The sequence below is a fragment of the Haliaeetus leucocephalus genome, unplaced genomic scaffold (assembly GCF_000737465.1).
Source record: "Haliaeetus leucocephalus isolate CR32 unplaced genomic scaffold, Haliaeetus_leucocephalus-4.0 Scaffold1, whole genome shotgun sequence".
Classification (NCBI taxonomy): domain Eukaryota; kingdom Metazoa; phylum Chordata; class Aves; order Accipitriformes; family Accipitridae; genus Haliaeetus; species Haliaeetus leucocephalus.
In genome coordinates, this window is record NW_010972437.1 from 23,630,409 (window position 1) to 23,651,681 (window position 21,273).

The 21,273-nt window shown below is 43.5% G+C and overlaps 1 protein-coding gene across 1 annotated transcript in view; it reads left to right on the forward strand.

Annotated features, from left to right (window-relative positions):
- Nucleotides 1–1,157: 1,157 nt before the first annotated feature.
- Nucleotides 1,158–21,273, forward strand: part of LOC104833332 (kalirin-like) — a 164,411-nt gene continuing 144,295 nt past the window's right edge. Inside the window, exons 1-3 of the mRNA XM_010569924.1 lie at nucleotides 1,158–1,161; nucleotides 2,111–2,185; nucleotides 15,186–15,300. Coding sequence (XP_010568226.1) covers nucleotides 1,158–1,161; nucleotides 2,111–2,185; nucleotides 15,186–15,300 — 194 coding nt within the window. The remainder of the gene's footprint in view (nucleotides 1,162–2,110; nucleotides 2,186–15,185; nucleotides 15,301–21,273) is intronic.

Sequence of the window (21,273 nt, forward strand, 5' to 3'; positions counted from 1 at the left end):
ACTGACTTTGCTGTTTCCCTGACAAATTTAACAAATATTGGCCAAAACTCAACTTGCATGGACTGTGCTGATCTTGCAGCTGGAGAAATTTGGCCCAGTACTCCGCTTCAGTGTCTTCGAGCCATCATGAAGTGTCTAGCATGTTGGCTGTTGTTGTTTGCTTCACGGTTGGATGAGATGCTTATATACAAAGCTGCTTAAATTCCAAATATTGCCTGTGGCTGAATGGTTCCTACCTTTGATGTGAGCTAGCCACAGCCTGGGATCTGAGAGGTTATTGTTGTTAAGAGGGTAAGTTATTATCAAAGTCTCCTACATTTATCACAGAGTGAACAAAGCTCTGCTTACTTGAACACAGATAGAGTTCAGCAACCAGGACTAGTTTCCCTGGTCCCACAACACTTTACTGACACAAAGCACTCTTTAGGGACCTCTCAGGACCGTGCTCCAGTGCCTGTTCAAATTGCAGTTACATTGGTCTTGGCCTTGCATTGAATTACATCACTCCTTTGTGTGCTGATTTTCACAAGCGTAGGCTCAGCTGGTGAGCTTGCTCGTCTTCTGGAGCTGAGTGTTGCAGAGGTGACACCTGAGAGCATGTGGGGACATAGAGAGGTAGTTGTAGCCACCGGTCACCGGTGAGGGATGTATTTGCATGTAAAAGACAGTCTTGTTGCACAAGCTGACTGTGAATGGCAAATGCTACCTCATTTGCCATTAACAGTAACTCAACCATAGTAATAACAATACTTGTAGGTACGCAGGTTCAGCTGCAGGTGAAAATGGATGTTATCGTCTTCATCCTGTCTGTTCCATACGTCTGCATGGTTTGAACCACTGTACCTTTGCAGGCTGCATGATACAAGAAATAAATGACAATATATAGGGGTGGCTTTTATCCCCATTCCCGCTTTCAGACTCAGATGGTCAGGTGTCATCTGCTTTGCTCAATAAGGAAGGTGTGGCGGCTGGAACAATGTTGCCAGTCAAGAAACCTGCCTTGTGAGAAGACTCTCTTGCCCTGGTACCATGTCAGAAGAGTGGTGGTTGCTGCCTACCTGTGAAAGGAAGAAAGTAAAAATACAGGGTTTCAAACGTGTTGTACTCTTTGATGAACTGGAATAGCTTTAAGGCCATACTGAAGATCACTTGTCGTGATGGGTATTCACTACCCAGTGATGGATGAGTTATTTTTCAGAGCAACTGCAAAGATGTCCTTCAAACCCACCTTTTGTTTTGTAATAGTCCTGATGGAATAGCAGTGTCTGGCTTGCTGTGGGGTGATCTGTTACTGCTGGTCTTTTTCAAAGCAGAAACATGCTGCTGGTGGCTGAAACCATTGTCAGTTCTTTTCCTAAGGCTTCCAGGAGAGTAAAAATCTGGGATTTCTTTGGTGAACTTTCAGGAGATGTGAAATAGTTTGGCACTGCGGGGAAGGCAAATGGTCTGTGCAGGTATATTTAACATGTAATCAAACAGTATGAATTACATGAGGATGCACTGTGGCTTCAAACTACTCCTTCCCCACGAAAAACTTTGGCTGGCTTGTAAGGAGCATGTCCTCTCTCTGAGTGCGGTCCCCACCTTGACCCATTCCATCTCCAGCTGTGCTGTGCAGAGCAGAAAGTGGTGAAGGGGAAGAGCCTTTTTTAAGCCAGCCCCTGTGCAAATCTGTCTCCAGGACTGATGCTAAATGGATGTGTATGTGCTGTAATGTTCCTTGCAATTTTGCCTGGACTATGCTCAAAACAGTGAAAGGAGAAGGCTCCTGGCTCGGTGTGCAAGCTGGGCATCTCCCAGGCTTGACAGTATGGTCTGTGAAAAAGGCAGTGGGGATAAATCTGGTTACTTGGTGGGAAATTTGTTACCCTTTCAGAACTTCTGAAGCATAAAGTGATGAGCTGATTCTCTGTGTTTTCTTTTTACAAATATATCTCTATTGATGCTGTTGTTGCTTGGGTATCAGCCATTAGGGTCTGTTTCTTGGTGCTTTTATGTAATTTATAGACTTTCTCCAGTCTGATTTAGAGAAACATGGAGTGTCTGTGAAGCTGGAAGCAAGGACATGCTCTCTGCTAATGTGGCTTTCCTGTCTTCCTCTATTTTGCAGGTTCTTTTCGAAATGATGGTTTAAAAGCTGCTGATGTCCTTCCTATACTGAAGGAGAAAGTGGCCTTCGTGTCAGGTGAGCACATCTTTTCTGGATCCCTCCAGCCCAGCATGAGCACTGTCTGCTGTGTCCTGGTCCTTATGGCGCTGCAGAGTCACGAGGGACCAGTTTCATCTTTGGACTTGGTAGTATTTAAATTAGCTCTTCTGCTAAGAAACGGGCTGTATGTGGAACAGGGCTATCCAGTAATACTCAGAATTGTTGGAATCTGGCCCATGTTGATTTTCTTCATATTCTGAGAAACAGTAAATGGGCAGCACAGGTGGGATGAAATGCATCTTCTCAGCTCCAGCCCAGACCTGTGCCATCTCAGCCTTCAGGACAGTTCAGGGATCCTGCTTTGGGCTCAAGGTCAGCAAATAGCATTAATTCCTGTTTGTAGGAGGCACTCAGACCTGTAAATCACTGGTGTTTCATTTGCAATCCTAATCAACTTGCAGTTAAAAGTACCATTGATGCTTCATTTACATAATAGCTCAGATGCTCAAAGATCTCCTGCCATCCTGTACAAAGATTTAGAGCCTTCATTCAGGAGAGAAATCTCAAGGACCTGGGGTGGATGAGGACTAGATGGTATGGAAAAGGCTTTAAGAATGGCTTGGATGATATTGTTTCTGGCATGAATTATAGCTTGTCAGGGAGAGGGGGAAGAGAAAGTCTGAAGCGATCATAATCTTGTATGAAGTCACTCAAATTGGCAGCGTAAAACCGTGTTATTTCCAGTGCCAGCGTTTCTGATGATTGCAAACCATTCAGGCTGCTTTTGGTCATCTCCCCTGTTGCAATGAGAAAACCTGCATCAAAAATAGCCTGCCCCCTTGTTTGCAGTCTTTGCTTTTTTGTTTCCTTCATGTCCACAGTAATGCTGACTGCAGAGGGGAGGAGAGTAGCAGCGAGGCCGTTAGGTGCCTGGACTCTTCCTCCCTGGCTCTCCCCCCGGGTGCTGGAGTGGGGCCCATGAGGATGGGGCTGGTCACCCTGCCGAGCCATGGAGATGCCTGGCCAGGCAGGAAAAGCTTTCACCTTTACTAGTAGTTGGTGTGAGATGTCTTCCTTTGTAGCAAGAGGTAAATGGTCCAGGGATCACAAGTCCAGCAGTGACTTGGGCAAACCATTTGTGGCTCTATAAACCCTGAACTTTTGGACCAACAACATGAAAATCAAAGACTTTGAGAGAAGTTTGTGAGACACCAAAAGCCTCGTGTGAAAACCCAAGACTATCCCAACAGCACTCATGTGCAGGACTACTTTACCTCACACTGTTGTCTCATTCTGAATGTCCTGAAATGTTTTATGTGGTTGTTGTCTTTCACTGCTCCAAAGAGAGGAGCATAGTCATAAAAACACAGCATACCTGCAGACTTGTTTGCAACACAAAGCTGAACTGGGTGCTCTGGGGAAGTGAAAGGGAGGAATTTATGCATGGACCATGCTGGAATTGAGTTCTTGGCTCCTGCTGTTGCTTCGCATGGAAATGACTGCAGGATCATGCGGTAATTCATGGAATATTTAATAATGACAACCTGTCTGGATCGTTTATATAGCCCCTTCCACTGACAGTGCCTGTGTTCAGCTCTGAGCCAGAGGGTCTCACACCAAATCATCAGCTCATTAGACGCTGTCCTGGGCCAAGCTTGCCTTCTGGGGGGGCGTTAAACAAGCAGCGCCAACACGATCCCCCAGGGTTTCATGCTGTGATCTGCTGCAGGCAAGGGACAGCTCATTCTTCATAGACTCACCAGCCTCCAGACTTGTATCTGCTCAAAATGTGCCTGTTCCTGACACAGCTAGCTAGCTAGCGGTCCTAGGATTTACACCTCCTCTCCGTTGTCTCCAAACACAACGACTGTGGGCAACAATTGTCAGGGGCCTTTGCAGATAGAATGCTCTGAGCTGCTAGTGTCTTATTGCAACAGTCCCAGCATCACCCTCCAGCCCAGAGTTTAAGTACTGCCCAGTCTTCCCCTGGGTTGTTGTAATAAATCAGATTAAGAAAAGGATTTGAGCACTTCAACTGATGGCTAGGGTCTTTTTAATTAAAATGGGATAACTTCCTAGAGTATGCTTTGAGCACAGAAGAGAAAATGTTTGCCAAATAGAAAAATCAAATAGCTGGACTTTGCAAGATAAAAAAAAAAAAAAAAAATCTTCTGTAGTTAACATAGACTCTGGGAGCACATTGCATTTTTAATCAGGCTTCCTCGAGGAAAAAGAGTTTTATTGAATCTTCTTCAGAGTTTTATACTACAGTTAATTTTAACGATAACAGTACAGTAAAGTTGTCAAGGGGGTTCTCCTTACACAAGCAGAATTTATCAGCACACACAAAAAAATCTCAGCTGAACATCTCAGTTACACAGTTTATTTCTTTTCTCATCTGCTGTGGCTCACCACCTTGTTTTTTTAGTCCATGATTCAACAGGAAAGCTGCAGAGAACAAACAAGCTCCTTCAGGCAGGGGCTATACTATGCTTTGTGTTTCAGGATGCTCCACACCTGGACCATGCAGAGCAGCAGGGCAGAACAGGCAGGGAAGTGACACCGGCTGCTGCCTGCTCCAGAGCAGGCACAACAGGACCTGCCTGCACAGCCGTGTAATCTCAGAGGAGCACTCAAATTTTCAGAAGTGCACTTAATTTCGGAGTTGAAATGCAGCTCTAACTAGCTGGACAAGCATTCATCCAGCCTAAATGCTGTCTGGGGCTCTGTGCTTGGCGCTTCCCCTCAGCTGGCTCAGCCAGCAGTGAACAGCAGGCGCAGGGCTGCATCCGCATCCCTGCGCTGCGGGAGAGTTGAGGGGCGGATAATGTTGGGATTTTTTCCTGGAACTAGTTCTTGATTTCTTCCAGTGATCTCATGTATGAGCTAGACTGAACCCGAGAAAAGTTCATGTGCGTGTGTGGCTAAACAGCACCTGAAAATCCCATTCCAGCACTCATAAGCAGAGAGATGGCCTGAGCAGTCGGGGGCGCGGTGCATCCTGGCCATCGCCGTCTGATCGCTTCCATCGCTGACCTCGTGGAAGCAGATTAAGCAGGGGATTGGCGGGAGGGAGGCTTTGGCCACCTGCTTGTTGCCTAAACCCTAATAAAATCTTGGCTTTGCCTGGGTGGTTCACCGTATTGCTTGCAGCACTGGAATGGCTTTGGGAACCACTAGGGAGTGAGCTACAGGCCAGAGACTGATTTTTGTGTTCTGATGAGTGCAGAGGAGAGGAAATAAAACAGGTTGTAGATTATTTTAGGTAGTTTTTTTCAGTGAGAGGTGGTGAAATATTTTGGAAGCTGGGCTTGTAGTCTTTCCTAGGAAGCAGAGATGCTGTAGAAGAGTGGTTTAACTTGGGATGTTGTTCAGCTGTTTGATTATATTTGTCGGAGATTTTCTATTGATCAGTGCAATATGGGAGGAAGCATATGAGGCTCTCAGGAGAGGAAGGGGAGCGTGTTATCATGTCCCCTTCCCATGCATGGAGATTTTCATACACTTAGGTTATGAAAAGCTTGTTAGTTGACTAATGCCGTGGGTCTCACTGAAAGCATTTGCCCTTTCCCCACATCCCACTGAGAAGAGTTTCTCAGGATCCTTCACGGCACTTGCCATTCCTGGAAGGCTCAGAAGAGCAACAGCGCGTGGGCTCACGCCTGTCACCCAGGTACCTTCTGCTCATCTGCCGAGGCAGGAGTACAAAGGAGGAGGCTGGCCAGGTTTCTGAGAGGGTGATTGAGCATGGAGGAATCAACAGCAAAAGGCAGAAGGGTGTAATAAACTGGTGAGCTGCTGCAGCTGTGACAAGCAGAGCTCCCAATGTGCGTTCAGCAAAGCAGGAGGTTTTTCAGTGGACTTTGGGTAATAAAAGGCATGGGGCAGGGAGAAGTGGATGCGGTAACGGTTTGGCCATCTCCATCCTTCAAAAGCCCACTGTCCCCAACCCTGCATGTCTTGGGAGCAGCCTTGGGAGCTGGGTCACAGCAATGTCTGAGCCTGGCTGAGAGCCTGAAGGAAAAACAGAGAGAGATTTCCCGAAAGGTCTTTAGAGGAGGAATTTCAGTGTAAATAGATCAGATCAACTTTTCAATTAGGTTTCACTAAATTTAGGCCAGCAGGGTGAATCAGAGGAAGGCTCAGAGAGGAAGACACTGACCTTCCCAAAAACTTGTCTGAAGACACCACAGGTCACTTAGTGCCAGGGGTACATGGGACCACATGTGGAGGGGCATGTTTTTTCTTTTTCTGTGATGGATGCACTTCAATCTTCAGAGAAAGGGTTGAAATGCCGCAGGGCCCTCTGGGCACTGGAGGAGTTCAGATCCAGGTTTCAGGGGGTCTCAAACGCTGATTTGTGGACACTGGAATTCATATTGGATTGGGAATAGAACTAACCAAAATATTTAATATTGGAACGATGTAAACATTTTGTATTTGCACAGAAAGTTTTGATTTAAATGAAAAGTTTCCATTCTCATCTTCCTCTGGAATGGAAATTTCAAATGAAACATCAGCATCGTTCCACATTTTGTTACAGAAAAATGTCTTCCATTTTATACCATTCCCTGATGTAGTTTGCAATGAACGGAAATTCCAAAGAGGAAATAGGCTATTAGAAAAACATAGCATTGCTTGATTATTGAATTTTGCTAGTGGTTCTGGGCCATCACGCTTTCATCTAGAATTTGCTGCTGCATTGATGCAGATTTTTCTTTGAAGAAGAAAATGAGGAAGTTTAGACTGTAAAGTTTCCAGGTCTTTTGATGAGGTCTGAGTCTGCTGCGGTTTTTGTTGTTGTTTGTTCTTTTCCTTTTGTTTTTCAAGAGTATTAGGTCATTTTTGAGGATAGAGAAGAGCCTTTACCTATAGGGACTGTTTAAATATCCTCATTGGGACTCTAAGGTTAAAGCAGAAAGCAAAATGTTTCCTGGGATTTCTGATTTCATTTACAGGTTGTAAATGTAGTGTGCAGAATCAGTTGCCGTATTTCTTTCCATACATTTTAACTGTAGCCATGGACTAAATTAAATAATTTCTGTGGAGAATGTCTAGTTACTGCCAGCACTTACTGTCCTGGCGCTTGGACACTAGCAGCTTGCCAAGATCCACCAATATCTCCTTAGAGCAGGGAGATTTCTCCTTTGTGTGCTTCCTTAATTAGCATGTGTGAGAGTAGTGATGCAACCTGTGCTGCCTTGTGGAGAGGCAGAAAGCTTCAAGTGCCATACAGAACTGGGCAAAAAATCAATGCAATCAAAATTTCTGTCCAAAAAGACTCACAAGAACTTGTGGGATCACAAGTAATTGATTGGGTGTCATCCAAATGTGCTGGACTCTGACCACCTCTTGGTCGATGGGTCCCTGCATCCTGTCACATAGGTATAGCTTCTCAATTAATGATAGGGACTTTCAAAATAACAATAAGAGGAAGGAACTGAGCCTGTGAAGCAAGAAGGTCTGTATACATCCCATCCTGTTCCAGCTCACAGGGTTTTCTCATCCTTAAAGACACAGTGAGCTCCATATATATATCTCAGCAAGGGTCTCGTCTTCATTTACACAGGCAGTTGAGAGTTGTCCTTATATAGAAATCAAGGCTGGGAGCTTATAAATCAATATAAGGACCCAAGGAGGTGACTGTAGCACCTGAGATAATTAATATGATAACAACTAACCATTTTGGTCATTTTGCAGTAAGGTGTGCTCTCCTGTCCCACTGATGAGACTCGTCAACTCTGAAAACTTCCTTATTTCTATGAAGGAGCTTTGGTTTGTAGGCTTATGTTTTTTTCCTAAGGAATCAATTTTAACTGACAAGAAGCACTGAAATTCACAACTGGATATCCTCTCTGTATTAGCAATGGTTGGGGTTTTTTAATCCTTTTTTTGTGGGAAAACATAGGGTATTTGAAATGGAAAAACGTTGCTGGAATGTGCAACTTCAGAAACATTTTCATCTGCTAGTGTTTTCCAGCTCTAGACTGAATTTCTTCTTAAACCCAGGGTGGGGGAAAGACTTCCTAATAGCAATTACATGAGTCCAATAGCTTGAACTCTCCCCTGAACTTTCATTAATTTGCAGGATCCTCCACTTGGCTGTAGCTATTGAGGACTTACCTGCTGGGGACGTGGCAAACCTGAGCAGCCAGTTATATTAAATCAGTTTATCACATATTTCCCTTTGCTGATGACCATCAGAAACTTTGCTATTGCTGTTTCTCTGTGCTTATCTCAAATCAGGAAGACAAACAGTGTGTGATCAGGGTGAATATGGCATCTCTTTGTTTCTCCTTACTCTGTACAGCTTCTGAAGTTACGCCCAGTGGCATGAATTTGGAGTGCCTGTCAGTATGGCCATCAGCAGCATGACTGGCATTGCCACGTGCTGGTTTTTTCCCTTCTCTTCTCCAGGGGCAAGAGGGTGTGCAGTGGAGTGTTTTGGTTTAGATTTGGGGTTTGTTTTGTACAGTTGCTTTATTGTTTTTTAAGTATATACAGCTATTCCCATACATCTGTGATAGAGGAGGCAAGATCAAAAAACTAATTTGCAGCTGGGGCAAAAGTCAGCGAGGTTTGCATAGGTGTGAATAAGGGCCAGCATTGAAGAGGAGGGTACTGGTGCTACTTTACAGCAAACCAGCTTCTTCCAGAGGAAGAAACAGGATCCTCTGGACTCTCTCTGGAAGTTTTACCTTCCATACAAAGAAGCTCTTCCTTCGTTTTAATGAGTTTCACTTGTTCTTAGTTTTGCTTTGCTGGGGCAATAACTTCTTCTGTGGAAAATGAGACAATTTTCCCAGTGGCTTGTTGGCAAGTAAACATTTAAAATTGAAGAAGTACCCCCAAATACTTGCATAAATCAGCAAAGGTGTATTACAAGCCACAACACGTGGTCTTTTCAAATCCACGCGTTGGCTCTGGGTGACTGCGGAACAAATCTACCTGGGGGGAAATAGGATCCTCCAGTGGCTGCACTGAGCATCACATCAACAGCCTCTGATCTATTCTGCTAAGTGATCTTCTGGTGGAACATACAGCCTTGTTTTTGGATTCATTAACCCTAAATGTTGCAACTGTTGGCCATTAGGATTTGATTCAGGCAATTGACTCTGGGATATGGGATGCTGCAAAGAGCAACACACTGGAGGATCAGGACCTGGTGACTGCATTGCAGCTGTGTTAATTTGCACGTGGGCTTGTTGTGGGAGCTTAAATTTTCATCACTGTTGCACTAGAATCACCTGCTGTGGAACCAACTGAATTTGGGGGTGGTCATACAGTTAATCCTATATATGACCCTTACAACAAATTAGTCCCTCTTGAAGCTGGAGGAGTTTTAGTGTAGAGGTCTGTTCACAGGAGCTCTGGTAGCAAGCAGACTCTCACAGAGCTCAGCTATGGCAGGGAAAAGAATATTATTTTAAGACTCTGGATACCAATTTCTTGATACTTTGCTTTCCTAGGAAGTCTGTCAATTAGATTTAGAATTCCAGAGCATATTGTTTGTCATTTTATGGAGGCGCCTGACATCAGCTGAACTCATTCTGTCTCCTAGTTCTCTTCATTATAATTCATTTTTTCACCATATTTTGGACTGAAATACCATCTGAAGGAGCATTTCAACTCCTCTGGAAACTCACTTATGGTCTCAGCAAAGTCTGCAACATCAAGATTGATCAGCTTATGATCTGCAGGAGTCAGATGAAGCTGCATATTCATTTGAACTGCAGTAGACATCTGAACAGAGGCCAGAGACACTGTGTACTGCTCCTGTCTCCACTGCTGATGTGTTGCAGGAGCTTAGACAAGGTGCTAGGGAGCCTTTACACGTGTGGACATTTGTCTGTGTCTCTGGTTAATCCTTGTGAATTCATGCTTATAAAGAGAGTGCAAAAGGAAGCAGAGGGCCTGAATCCCTTAAAGATATATAAATGCAAGCAGGTAAGTATCATGATAGAATGGCTGACAGAACTGGAGAAATGCAGCTTGAAAATGGAGCTCGATAAAATAATTATCTGTTGTATACAAGAAGTCTGCATTAAAGGAAACTGATAATTTCCTGTCCTAAACAGGATTACACGAAGCTGGCATTTCAGCTTTTTGTATATTATTAGGGATGGTTGTGCCTCAGGACTTGAAATTGGGAAAACCCGTACACTGAGTTCACATAAGTAACACTTGGGGTTGGCCAACATCTTGACTTACCCGTGGGCAGCTGGAGCCACCATAGGCAGAAACCTTTGGGCCCACCACTGAAACGATTAAGATGTCAGTTTAGGCAGCTGCCAGGACAGGGATCTTATGGCTGGAGTCCCTTTCCTCTCAGTTGCAGGCTTGACCAGAAAAGTGGTTATCAGGTCACTGACTATGCTGCCTGCTTCCCATGTAGGTTTTTTGAGGTTTCTTTAATGTTTTCTTTTAATGTGGTATGCATCACGATGCCTTATGCCATCACTGCAATATCCCCTGTATGATTTGAGGAGAAAAAAATGATGTAATCCTATTTCTGGGAACAAATGCCTACTTCTGGGAACAAATGCTGAATTTAGCAATGGTTTCTGTATAGGCTAGAAGAAAGGGAGATGGGAAGAACTGGCAAGCAAGCCACTGACAGGCAAGGCCATCAACAAAGGATTTTGTAGGAGGAATGCAAGAGATATATGGCTAAATATTTGTTCTCAGTGTACTTTGTGCCCTGAAGAATGTGTGTTTTTCTGACTCCTTTTTCCAGACCACTAATAACTAGGCCATCTGTTTGTCTCCCTAAATCAGAGCAAAGCCCATGAAAACCCACCTTGAAAAACAATTAGAAATTATCAGCTGTTTGTTTTAGCATTTAATAACTGTAATTAGCAAACCTAAAGACATGTTTGATTATTGCATCCCATGTCTGTGAGCCCAGTGGGAGGCAGGAGATGGGACACACTGATTAGAGCAATTGAGACTCTCTACTTCCTTCCATTTTTTATTTTCTTTTGAAACAATGTGCCGGGTAGTTCTCTGAAGAGACTGTGCATATAAAATTGGTGTTGAGATCATGGCTGACTTGGGGCAAGATTGGCTGACTTGGAGCAACATTAGCCTCCTTGGGTGGATTACTAACAAGCAGAGACAGAGTTTCTGTAGTGTTTTTAGTTGCTGACTTTTAGCCTAAGCACTATGAAGCTCTAATACAGTGGACTAAGAGTCAGAAAACCTAATTTCTGCTCCTGGTTCTTCAAGTGGCTTGCTGTGGGATCTGGGTTGAATTTCTTCCCCTCTCTGTACCTCATTATTCCCCTCAGTAAAAAAGGAGTTAATAATAAAGAAGAGGAAAGGTATAGACTCCCTGTATAGACAATGCCAAAAGGTTTTTTTCTCTTTTAGTTGCTGTTGCTACCTGTCTGGAGCCTCTGTTAAAGGAGATGAGGGTCCTAATATAGGCATGTTAGGTGTCTAAAGTTCGATGGTGGTAACATCTCATTTAGTCTGCCTAGAAAAGCTGAGATTTGCAGTTATAAAGTGCAATGGAAAAGCTACATATTATTAGTATTTAAGAGAGTAAACCACAGTTACTGAACTCTGCAAGTCTTATGGTGAATTAAACATACCGTGGTTTGTTCTGGAAGAAACCTGACGTTTCTTCATGAAGGCTCTTCATAAAATTGTAAATTATGCAGGCATTCATAAAAATTAGGGATTGCTCATGAATAATTTGGAAACAAGTGAAGGATTTTAATATGTACGATGCACTTGTAATAATAATTTCACCCTATTGCTCAAAGCATAGAGCTGTACTTTTATCACAAATGAGAAACATTTGTTTCTAAACCTCACATTTCTTGAGAGTTGCCGCATGTTTCCTTGTTTTTCTGTGCCATAGGACTAGAAGGAATCGGTCCAGGCACTTATTTATCCTTCCATCATCCAGAAACCTCCAACTGGGTCATCATGTAACCTTCTTCCTCCAACGAGAATTAACCCATTTCCTCTGGTCTGTCCTAGTAACTTCTGACTCTGTGCTAGAGCCTTATTTATCCAGCTCCCCTGAGGACACTGTAGATGAACTGTTGAGGGACAATTTTTATCCTGAAGCGAAGACAGGGCAGGAATGTTCTGGACCCTGTTTCCTTTTCTGTAGCTGAAATCCTTGTGTTACTCTTAGTAAAAGGGTCAAGAATTTTCTGATTTAACTTTTTCAGCATACCAGAATTTAGATTTTTTTTTTTTTTTTTTTTTTTTTTTTTTTTTTTTTTTCCTCCTTCCCCAGAGCTCACTTTGGTGGAACTGTAGGTGGGAAAGAGGTCCCTGGTCAGAAACACAATTTTTGGTTTACCAAGCCAATGTGAACGGGCAGCATCAGAGCGATCAGGGCTGCAGGGCTGCTGCTTACCTGCTTGTGGCCCTTCCCAGGTGTTTCATATCCTGGGAGAGGATTATAACTGTGGGCTTGGATGTCTCCTGATCTCATCTCTTAGTGCTTTTCCACTTTGTAGTAATATTTAATTAATTGGGAATGGAGGAGGAGAGGGAGCCTGACTGAGTAGCGGGTAGCATGTTCTTCTGGGATGCAGTTCAAGTTCAGGTCTCTGCTTCAGTGAATATTTGGAAGCTTTTGAAAGCCTTGGTTACATCTTGATATGACGGGAAATTTTTCAAAACCTTGAAAAGCTTCCTGTGTTGAAAAAATATTTCCCCCCAGCTTTAGTTACTACATTGGTTTGCCATTCTATAGGCTGGCTTGCTTTTCTGTTGGACACATCATGCATGATATAATGGTTTTGGCATTGTTACGGTGTGTGAAATAATCTCAACAAAGGGAGAATGTGCTTAAAATAAGGATTTTTTTTTTTTAATAAATATATATGTATATAGATCTGAAAATAAAAATGAGCTTATTTCCTTGTAAATTGAATCCTTGTTATATTACACCCCCATTCTCATGCTATGTGGCAGAGGCATGGATCAGCCAAGCCGACACCGAATTCCCATGGACCTTCCTCACCTTCATGGTGCGGTGCTAAAGGCAAACATGAGGCACAGAGATTTGGGTGGAGATTAGGCAGGACAGTTTTTGTACTCCATATGCACCCCTGGCTGCACGAGGGCTCAAAATGAAGATGGCATCTTTTGTTTGTCTCTCCATTTATACCCCTGGACAAATCGGACATGACCTGGCTCCAGGGGAGAGTTGCACGATGTAGCCCTTCAGGTATATAACGTCCATTGAAAACTGTGGGAATTTCAATGCTGACAAACTGTAACACATAGGGTAACACTGGCATCTCTATCTGTATAGATGAAGTTTATGTAACAGACTTTGACTTGTACAATCTGCAGTGCTGTAGAAAACTCTTTAGACAGGACTTAGCAATTTTTAAAAATATATATATATTTGAACAAAATGTGTATATAATAACAATATTGCTATTTTTAGCTGCTTCTGTGTGACTGTGAGCACATAGAGAGATACTTTGTGCTAGAAGGTTTGTGCTGTGAGCTAGTACCTATCATGACATCAACTGAATGGACGGTTTCGGAATAAAATGGACTGGACAGGGGTACGTTGAGAGATGGGAGCTGGATCTATAAGTGACTTCTCTGTTCTGTATGCAGGGCCAGCTAGAAAACCTGTGCCTTGGGGGTACATGCGTGTATCTCATCAGTTTGTTTTCTGGTTTGTCCTCCTGCAGGAACTCCTGCCATATGAGGCACCTCCTTGATTCCTGATCTAAATTCTGCCCAGAGAAATTCTTTGCCCTGTGGTGATCCAGGATACTGTTTTTCCAAGCGCACATGTGCTCTCATGCCAATCCTACTTTTACAGCAGAGTCTCTTAGGGCTCTTCCTACTGAATTAGGGTGTTTAGGACCCCTACAGAAGTCATGCCCCACAGAGTCCTGTGTTCTGCATGAGAGAAAGCAGCATGGATCTGTGCTGGAGATGTGCGTGTCCTAGTGTAGCTTTTTCTTCTTGTTGGCCAGGTAAATTAGTTCAGAGAAGCACGTGATTTTCCTTTCTCAGAAGTGATATTTCTGTTAACAGGATTATACTTTCCATTGAAAAGCACGAACTCATCTGCATTTTTACAGCTTATTTTCAAGGTCTTTGCAGTTCTATGCTAGTTTTTTGGACTGTAATTTTGCTATGACTTTTTTCCTAGATAACAATGCGAACACATATCTAACAACACGCAATTCCTGAAAAAATCCTGTGATAATATGTGAAGAAAGAACTAAACATTGAGGCACTAGACTTCAGTTTCAAGCTTATTAAACTTTATTCCCAGCAGAGAATAAAATAAGGTGCTGTAGAATAGACTGTATTCACCCCTATATTTGTGATTGTATAATTCAGGGTAGAGTCATTCCTTTATGGCTAAGCCTTTAGACAATTGCTGTAAATGATGAAGTGCCAGACACTGGCGGTTTAAAAGGAGTGGATTTTAAGACAGGAAAGCTACAGGAAAAAAACAAACCAAAAATCATTCCAATTGCCAACAACACTCTCTAAATAGAAAGCATAGGAGGCATGAACTTCTAATCAAAATTTCAATTTCTAATGAATTGCCAGATAGATTAGAATGTCTTGCTGCATAAACATTACTGGGATACATCACTTCTCACTGGCAGGACATTGTAGACTTTCTGGCAATGAACAATGCAACACACTGAGTACCAGTGAAAAATACTTTCACTTTCTTGGTGTTGACCAGTTTAAAGCTATCCCCGCAGTAAGATTTCGTTAGCATTGCCTGCTTGGATTGGCAGTTACATTACATTTGAAGGGATTAGGTGAAAACCAGAAGAAATGCTAGTAGCAATTTTCCTTGTGTGTTGGGCTTGTTTATTTATTTTTTTTTTATTTATTTCCCCTGCTTTGGAGCTCCAGCAAATGCAAGCATGTCTTCCTCAATTAGGCAAGCCTGGAAGCTACAAAGAGTGCACGGGCTCTTGAATGTGCCGTAATTTATGTTTATCAATTCAGTGCACATAGTTTTTTTGACGTGTGCTTCCTGCCTGATTTTCTAACAATCCTTTATTTTCCGCAGGTGGCCGTGATAAACGAGGTGGTCCTGTCTTGACCTTCCCAGCCCGCAGCAATCACGACAGAATAAGGCAGGAAGACCTTCGGAAACTTGTGACTTATTTGGCCAGCGTGCCAAGGTAAAGCTAGAAAGAAAACACTTCAAAGCTTAGGGTGGATGGGTGGGTGAGGAACTTGTTCTTGGCAGTTGCTGATTTCCAAGTATTAACATTTAGTACCTTCAGTTCTTGGGACGGAGAAACAAAAGGGTTCCCTTCCTCCTCGTGTGTATACTCTGATGGTTTTTATCGCACATGCAGCAATGCAGGAGCCCCAGAGGGGAGGCAGTGCGAGCAAACCCGAGCTTCAGGCTCATGACAGTAATGAGGAGCAGCTCTTGTTCCCCATGTTACTGTATGGCTCTTCTAGAGGAGTGCAAAGGGAGGACAGAGCTTAGAGGTCTGCAGCTAAATATAGCAAGCTGGAGAGAGACTGCTGTTGCTTTTTAATACCTTGTGGGAAGTTCAGGAGAGCTGAGGTAGGGGACTGTAGTTGCTGGGGAGGAGAGCCTGCCCTGTGTGAGGATGCAGATCTTCCTGTTCCAGCACTTTCCAGAGCTTTCTCTGGGCTTGGGAAGGAACATGGGTGGAATAAGAGGGAAGCTTTCAAAGAAAGTCATTTCAAGTGGTTCTGATTGTAAACCAGCACCTTTCCCCACATTAGTTCCCATGTCCCTCCTCCAATCTGCAGGTCTCCATCCCTTTCCCAGGGATGCTGGAGGAAAGGTCTTTTGCCAGTGTATATTTATCTTTGCAAGCTTTGGGAGACAGTTTATAGGGTTCAGTGCCCAGGTAGGTATTTCTGAACCAATGTTTAATGCCTCCAAGAGTACAAGGCTATGTACCCCTTCATCCAGCTTCCTTTCCCTATTTTCAAGCTTGCCAAATATCTTTACTCAATTGCCACTGCACTGGTTATTGAGGTGAAGGTTATCCCAGGGCAAGTGAGGGGCTGAGAAGGGATGTTCAGGGTTGCAATAACGCACTCTGTGCCATCCAGGAGCTCCCTCTTTTTTTAAACCCCAGGTATGACCTGTTAAACAGTGCTCATATTTTTGCAGAGTGTGAAGTTGACACCTAAAGGGCAGAGGAGTTGGCTGCATCCAGAAGTGAAGAGGTAGGGGCCCAGAAACGCCCTCAGTTCCTTAAACACACAATGTGCAGAGAACAAAGGTCCCGTGTTTGGTATGGAAGAGAGTCGAGGGCTGTTTGGAGACTCATCGCTCGGCTGCGCAGAGCAAGGGGCAAACGCAGCCGCGTGTGCCAGATCTGCCAGTGCTCATTTCCTAGACTTCACAAGTCCTCTGGCAATGCATTTTTTTTCTGCATTGGACTTTTGCTCATCAAGGTTTTAGTAATAAGCTGAATTAGTTTGCTTTTCTCCCCACCCACTCCCCTTTTTTTCTCTAGCCAGCTCTATTTTCAGCCATATTGTGAGAGAGATTACGGACATGCTGCAGGGCTGGGGGAGCAGTAGGTCACTCCCTGGGAGTGCATGTCCCAGGGCTTGGCAATCCCCCTCCAGCTGCTGCAGTAATGAAACTGCTCCCTTACATCTTATCATTTTTTGCATGGTCGCAAGTATGAAGATATGACATTGCTTGGGGTTGCAAGCAATTGCACAGCAAAAATTACCTTCTAACATGTCAACCTCTTGTATTAATTGGTCTTCCCTCACGGAGGTGGCAGCAATAGCAAGATACATCCCTTCTGTTCCCCACTCCCACACAACTAAATCGATTAGCTCAATCTTTGATGCTGCTTTTAGTTGCATCGCTCTGAATCAGTCCAGCAGTTAATTTTCTCTGATGATGCAGAAGCTGGGGGACAGAGGTGCGTGCTGAAGGAGCTAATACAAGACCCAGCTGCTTGTCTCTCTAGAAACACTAAAAAAGCTTTCCTCCTCCTGGTCCCTGCTGCAAAGTCTTGTTCTGCCCTGATGTTTGAAGCCTTTGAAGGACATCTCTCTAGTTACACCAGAGACTATTCCTTCCCCTGCGGTACAACCTCCCATCATGAATATGTGCCCAGCAGTGAGGGACTGGCTACTCATGAAGCACCTTCACCAGTTTCCCAAGGATCCTTGCAGATTGGTTCTGTGGAGACACTAACCAGCATACTGGTTCCTGTTTGGGACATTACACATGGAGAAGTGTGGAGCAGAAAGCAGCAAGAGTGATCAGAGGTCTAGAAAAAGTGGCCTGTCAAGGAAGGATTAAAAGGGTAGAGGTTGCTCAGCGTAGAGAACAGAAGAGAGTGAGAAGAGTCTTTGAAAGCATGTTGTGATGCTGCAAAAAGAAAGGGTTCGTAGGGTTAGGGCAAGAAACAAAAGTGTTACACCGAAGCAAGGGAAGCTTAGACTGGACATGAAGAAAAAATTTCTAATGGATTCCCATTAGCACTAGAATAACTAATATAATTTCTTCTTAGATTCCTCCATAACTCTATAGGCAAACCTCTGGCATGGGTATAAATGTTAGGGAGAGGGGATGATGAATCAGGAGGTGACTTCTTTAGGTTCCTCTTAGTCCTGTTTTGTCTGGTGCCGCAGCTGTGAACTCACTGCTGTAGGAGGGAAACATGACCAGAAACTTCATGGGTTTGGCACGTGGGATTGTGTAACCTGTGTGGTGTGAGAAAACACTGAAAACTCATTTTCCTAAACATTTTGTTCACTTTAACAAGGGCAACCAACAGAGCTTTCAAACTTTTCTTCTTGGAAACAAATACATGGAAAGAACAGTTTGAATTCATATCACTGGCTCCCAGTTCATATTTAATCCAAGATGAGTGCTGCAATGAATAACTGCATCAGAGGGCTGGAGCACCTCCCCTATGAAGACAGGCTGAGAGAGTTGGGGTTGTTCAGCCTGGAGAAGAGAAGGCTCTGGAGAGACCTTAGAGCAGCCTTCCATTACTTAAAGGGGGCTTGTAAGAAAGATGGGGACAGACTTTTTAGTAGGGCCTGTTGTGATAGGACAAGGGGTAATGGATTTGAACTGAGAGAGGGTAGATTTAGATTAGGTGTAAGGAAGAAGTTCTTCAGTGTGAGGGTGGTGAGGCACGGGAAGAGGTTGCCCAGAGAAGTTGTGGATGCCCCATCCCTGGCAGTGTTCCAGGCCAGGTTGGATGGGGCTTTGAGCAACCTGGGCTAGTGAAAGGTGTCCCTGCCCATGGCAGGGGGGGTGGAACTAGATGACCTTTAAGGTCCCTTCCAACCCAATCCATTCTGATTCTATGATGACCAGCCATCCACCAAAATAAACAGTTTCATTAGCAGAGACTCCAAACAGGATGTCAGGAGAAACTGCTTTGATGCTCAGAGTGCTGAAAGGGGGAGAGTTTTCTGTGCTAGTTGAAAAGCTAGAAATTCTTCTTTAGGGAAAAAAAGAGACTGTAATTTATCATATTGACACCAGTATAATAATTCTTTCTTTATTCCTGGCGCAATGGTTTCTGAGTGAGACAGATTGCTATCCACATTGATACTATCTGTCACTTAACCCTTGTTTTATATCTTAATGGAGGGGGCAGAGGTGGCACATTGCTGGGAGCTTTGAGCAGGTATGAGATTGGTGATGAAATATGATGATAGATTAGGGTAAGTAAAACCAGGGTCTTGCTAGTGGTTTTCAAAGTTTCTGATTCAGCTTTCTGCAATTCCTCCTTCAAAACCAGAATAATAATGTGGGGTTTCTGAAAGCAGCAATGTGTGTTTGAGTTAGAGCAGAATAGGGAGGGCTTTGATGCAGCTGTGAGTCATGGTCAGGCAGGTGCCTGCAGTCAGTGGGGTTTCCTGGGTGGCTGAGGATTACTGCTTGGGGATTAAGACTTCAGATCTAGGAACGCGGTTTGTTCATATCCCAAAATGGTACCCTTGCAGTCCATAGTACCTGGGGTAACTTAGGGGTCCTGGAAGATTCAAAAGCCTGATCCTGCAGGCTTGGGTACTAGGAGGAGGTTGCAAGTGGGTATCTGACACTGCGGACAAAAGTGGTCCTGGTTCGGTGCTGTACACTGGTTCTTTCAGGCGTATTATGAGGTCCTTTTTTCCAAACAGTTCCACTATAATTAGTTACTAAGAAATGAAGACGCTATTCTTTAGAAGTAAAGATAATTGCCACGGATGCCAGGTTTCTACCACTCTGCCATTTTCTGCTTATTTTACATTTGCACTAATGCTTTCTGGGTAGGCAAAGCTGTATTTCTTGTGAATCAGGATAGCTCCTATTTATATGCAAATTTAAATGGGATGCGATGTTTAGAAATTTGGAGGGCGTGACTGAATCTAGGATAACATGGTGTTTATGACTGGAGGAGCTGAGGGGGAATTTTCTGGCCTCGCTGATGATTTTATTTTTTAACACTAGTGCAGTGCTATCAATTCCGGTAGACTGAGTTTTGATTTATATGTGTGTAAATGAAACTAGCACCGGGCCAATCTCCTCTGCGAGCCCTTTGGAATTAAGTATTAAGTTATGCGTAGGCTATAGGAGGATAAAAAGGAGACAGAATATTATTAGTCTGAGTTATCTCCTTGCATGGTGAAGCAATACGACGAAGGAAATGTTCTCTGTCAGCTATAGTGAATCTTCCGGCTGAACACATCAATCTGTTTTGGAGCCAAGATAAGCAGTCTTCTGTGCTCGCTACAGAGGGGGAAACCTGAGATGCCTCGGAGGCCTGTATTTTTAAAGACATCTACTTTTTATTTGTCCTCTGTTTAAAAACCTGCTCAAATATTTCCCTGTTCTGGGGGACATCAGGGACTCATAACAGCAGCGAAATGTTTCCAAGGGACAGCCCTGTGTGTTTGAACAGCTCCTTAGAGCTGCCCGAGTTCGATGAAAGGTGCTAGGATCAGTAGGACAACTTAAGTGCCTCTAGTAATTCCTTCAGTGATTGGGGCTTTACAAAATTAGAAGAACAATACAGGGGATGGCAAAATGTAGCAATACTCACCCACTCTTGGATTTATTTTAAGCACTTCTCTGATGACCTGTGGTGCTGTGTATATTAACTCTTCTGGCCGGGAGTAGTGTGAAACTCATTTTGTTGATTGATAGGAATTAAACCCTAGAGCTCTACTTTCTGTTACATGATCCTAGCACAAAAGAAGCTTTTGAGGATAATTTTTTTTTCTGGAGGCTATTGTAGATCTACAAAAATAAGCATGTATTTTAAAAATAACACCAGGGACTTCATACTAATTTTAGTAACTAGATATCTGGTGCCATCTGTAAGATAATTATTCCACCATACACTTGTATCAAAATACCACAGTAAAAAATGAAGTGAAGCTAATGAGGCTAATGGAGGTTTACTATTTTCTTCCGATATAATTTGATTTTGTTTTTAAAAATTGTAAGTGTATTTTGGAGCAAGAAGCTCATTAGGAGTATATAATCGACATGAATGCTAGTGAATTTAAAAGCCTTTTGCCACTTGATAGCCAGTTCAAATCCAGCCGCCATTGTACATGGTATTGGTACGTGATGTTATTATCACCATCTGTTAGGGACTGGGTGACTTTTGTGGAAATGGTGGGCTCACCTTGTCCTGTTAAAAGGCTTCTGACCACATCACTGTTTTGCTTCCTGTGTCCCTTTACTAACTACCTCAGGACCAAGTTCCATGTTTACCTCCTGTTGGAGATCAGCTCTTCAAAAGAGGATCTCTGATTTCCTTCCAGCTGTGGTAACGATCTGTTGAGACATTTTATTCCTAGATAAGTGGACAGTGGCTATAACTGATGTTGAAATTCTGGAGTAAGGGTCTACAGCTGCCATCCCGGCAGGCTCCCCTGTTTACCAGAAGCTGCTAGAAAATGTGGACTTACTAGAAGTGCAGAGGGAGCAACAAGAGCCATCAGAGCCTGGGGAGCAGGAGTTATGAGAAAAGATTGAAGCTGTTGGGGATGCTTAGGTTAAAGAGAGGGAAAGTAAAAGGTATGTGATTACAATCCAGTATGCAAGACTGAGCTAAAGGAAACAATTTGATCTCAGTGTACATGGCAAATGGGACAAAAAGAAATGGATTAAAATCATAGATTGA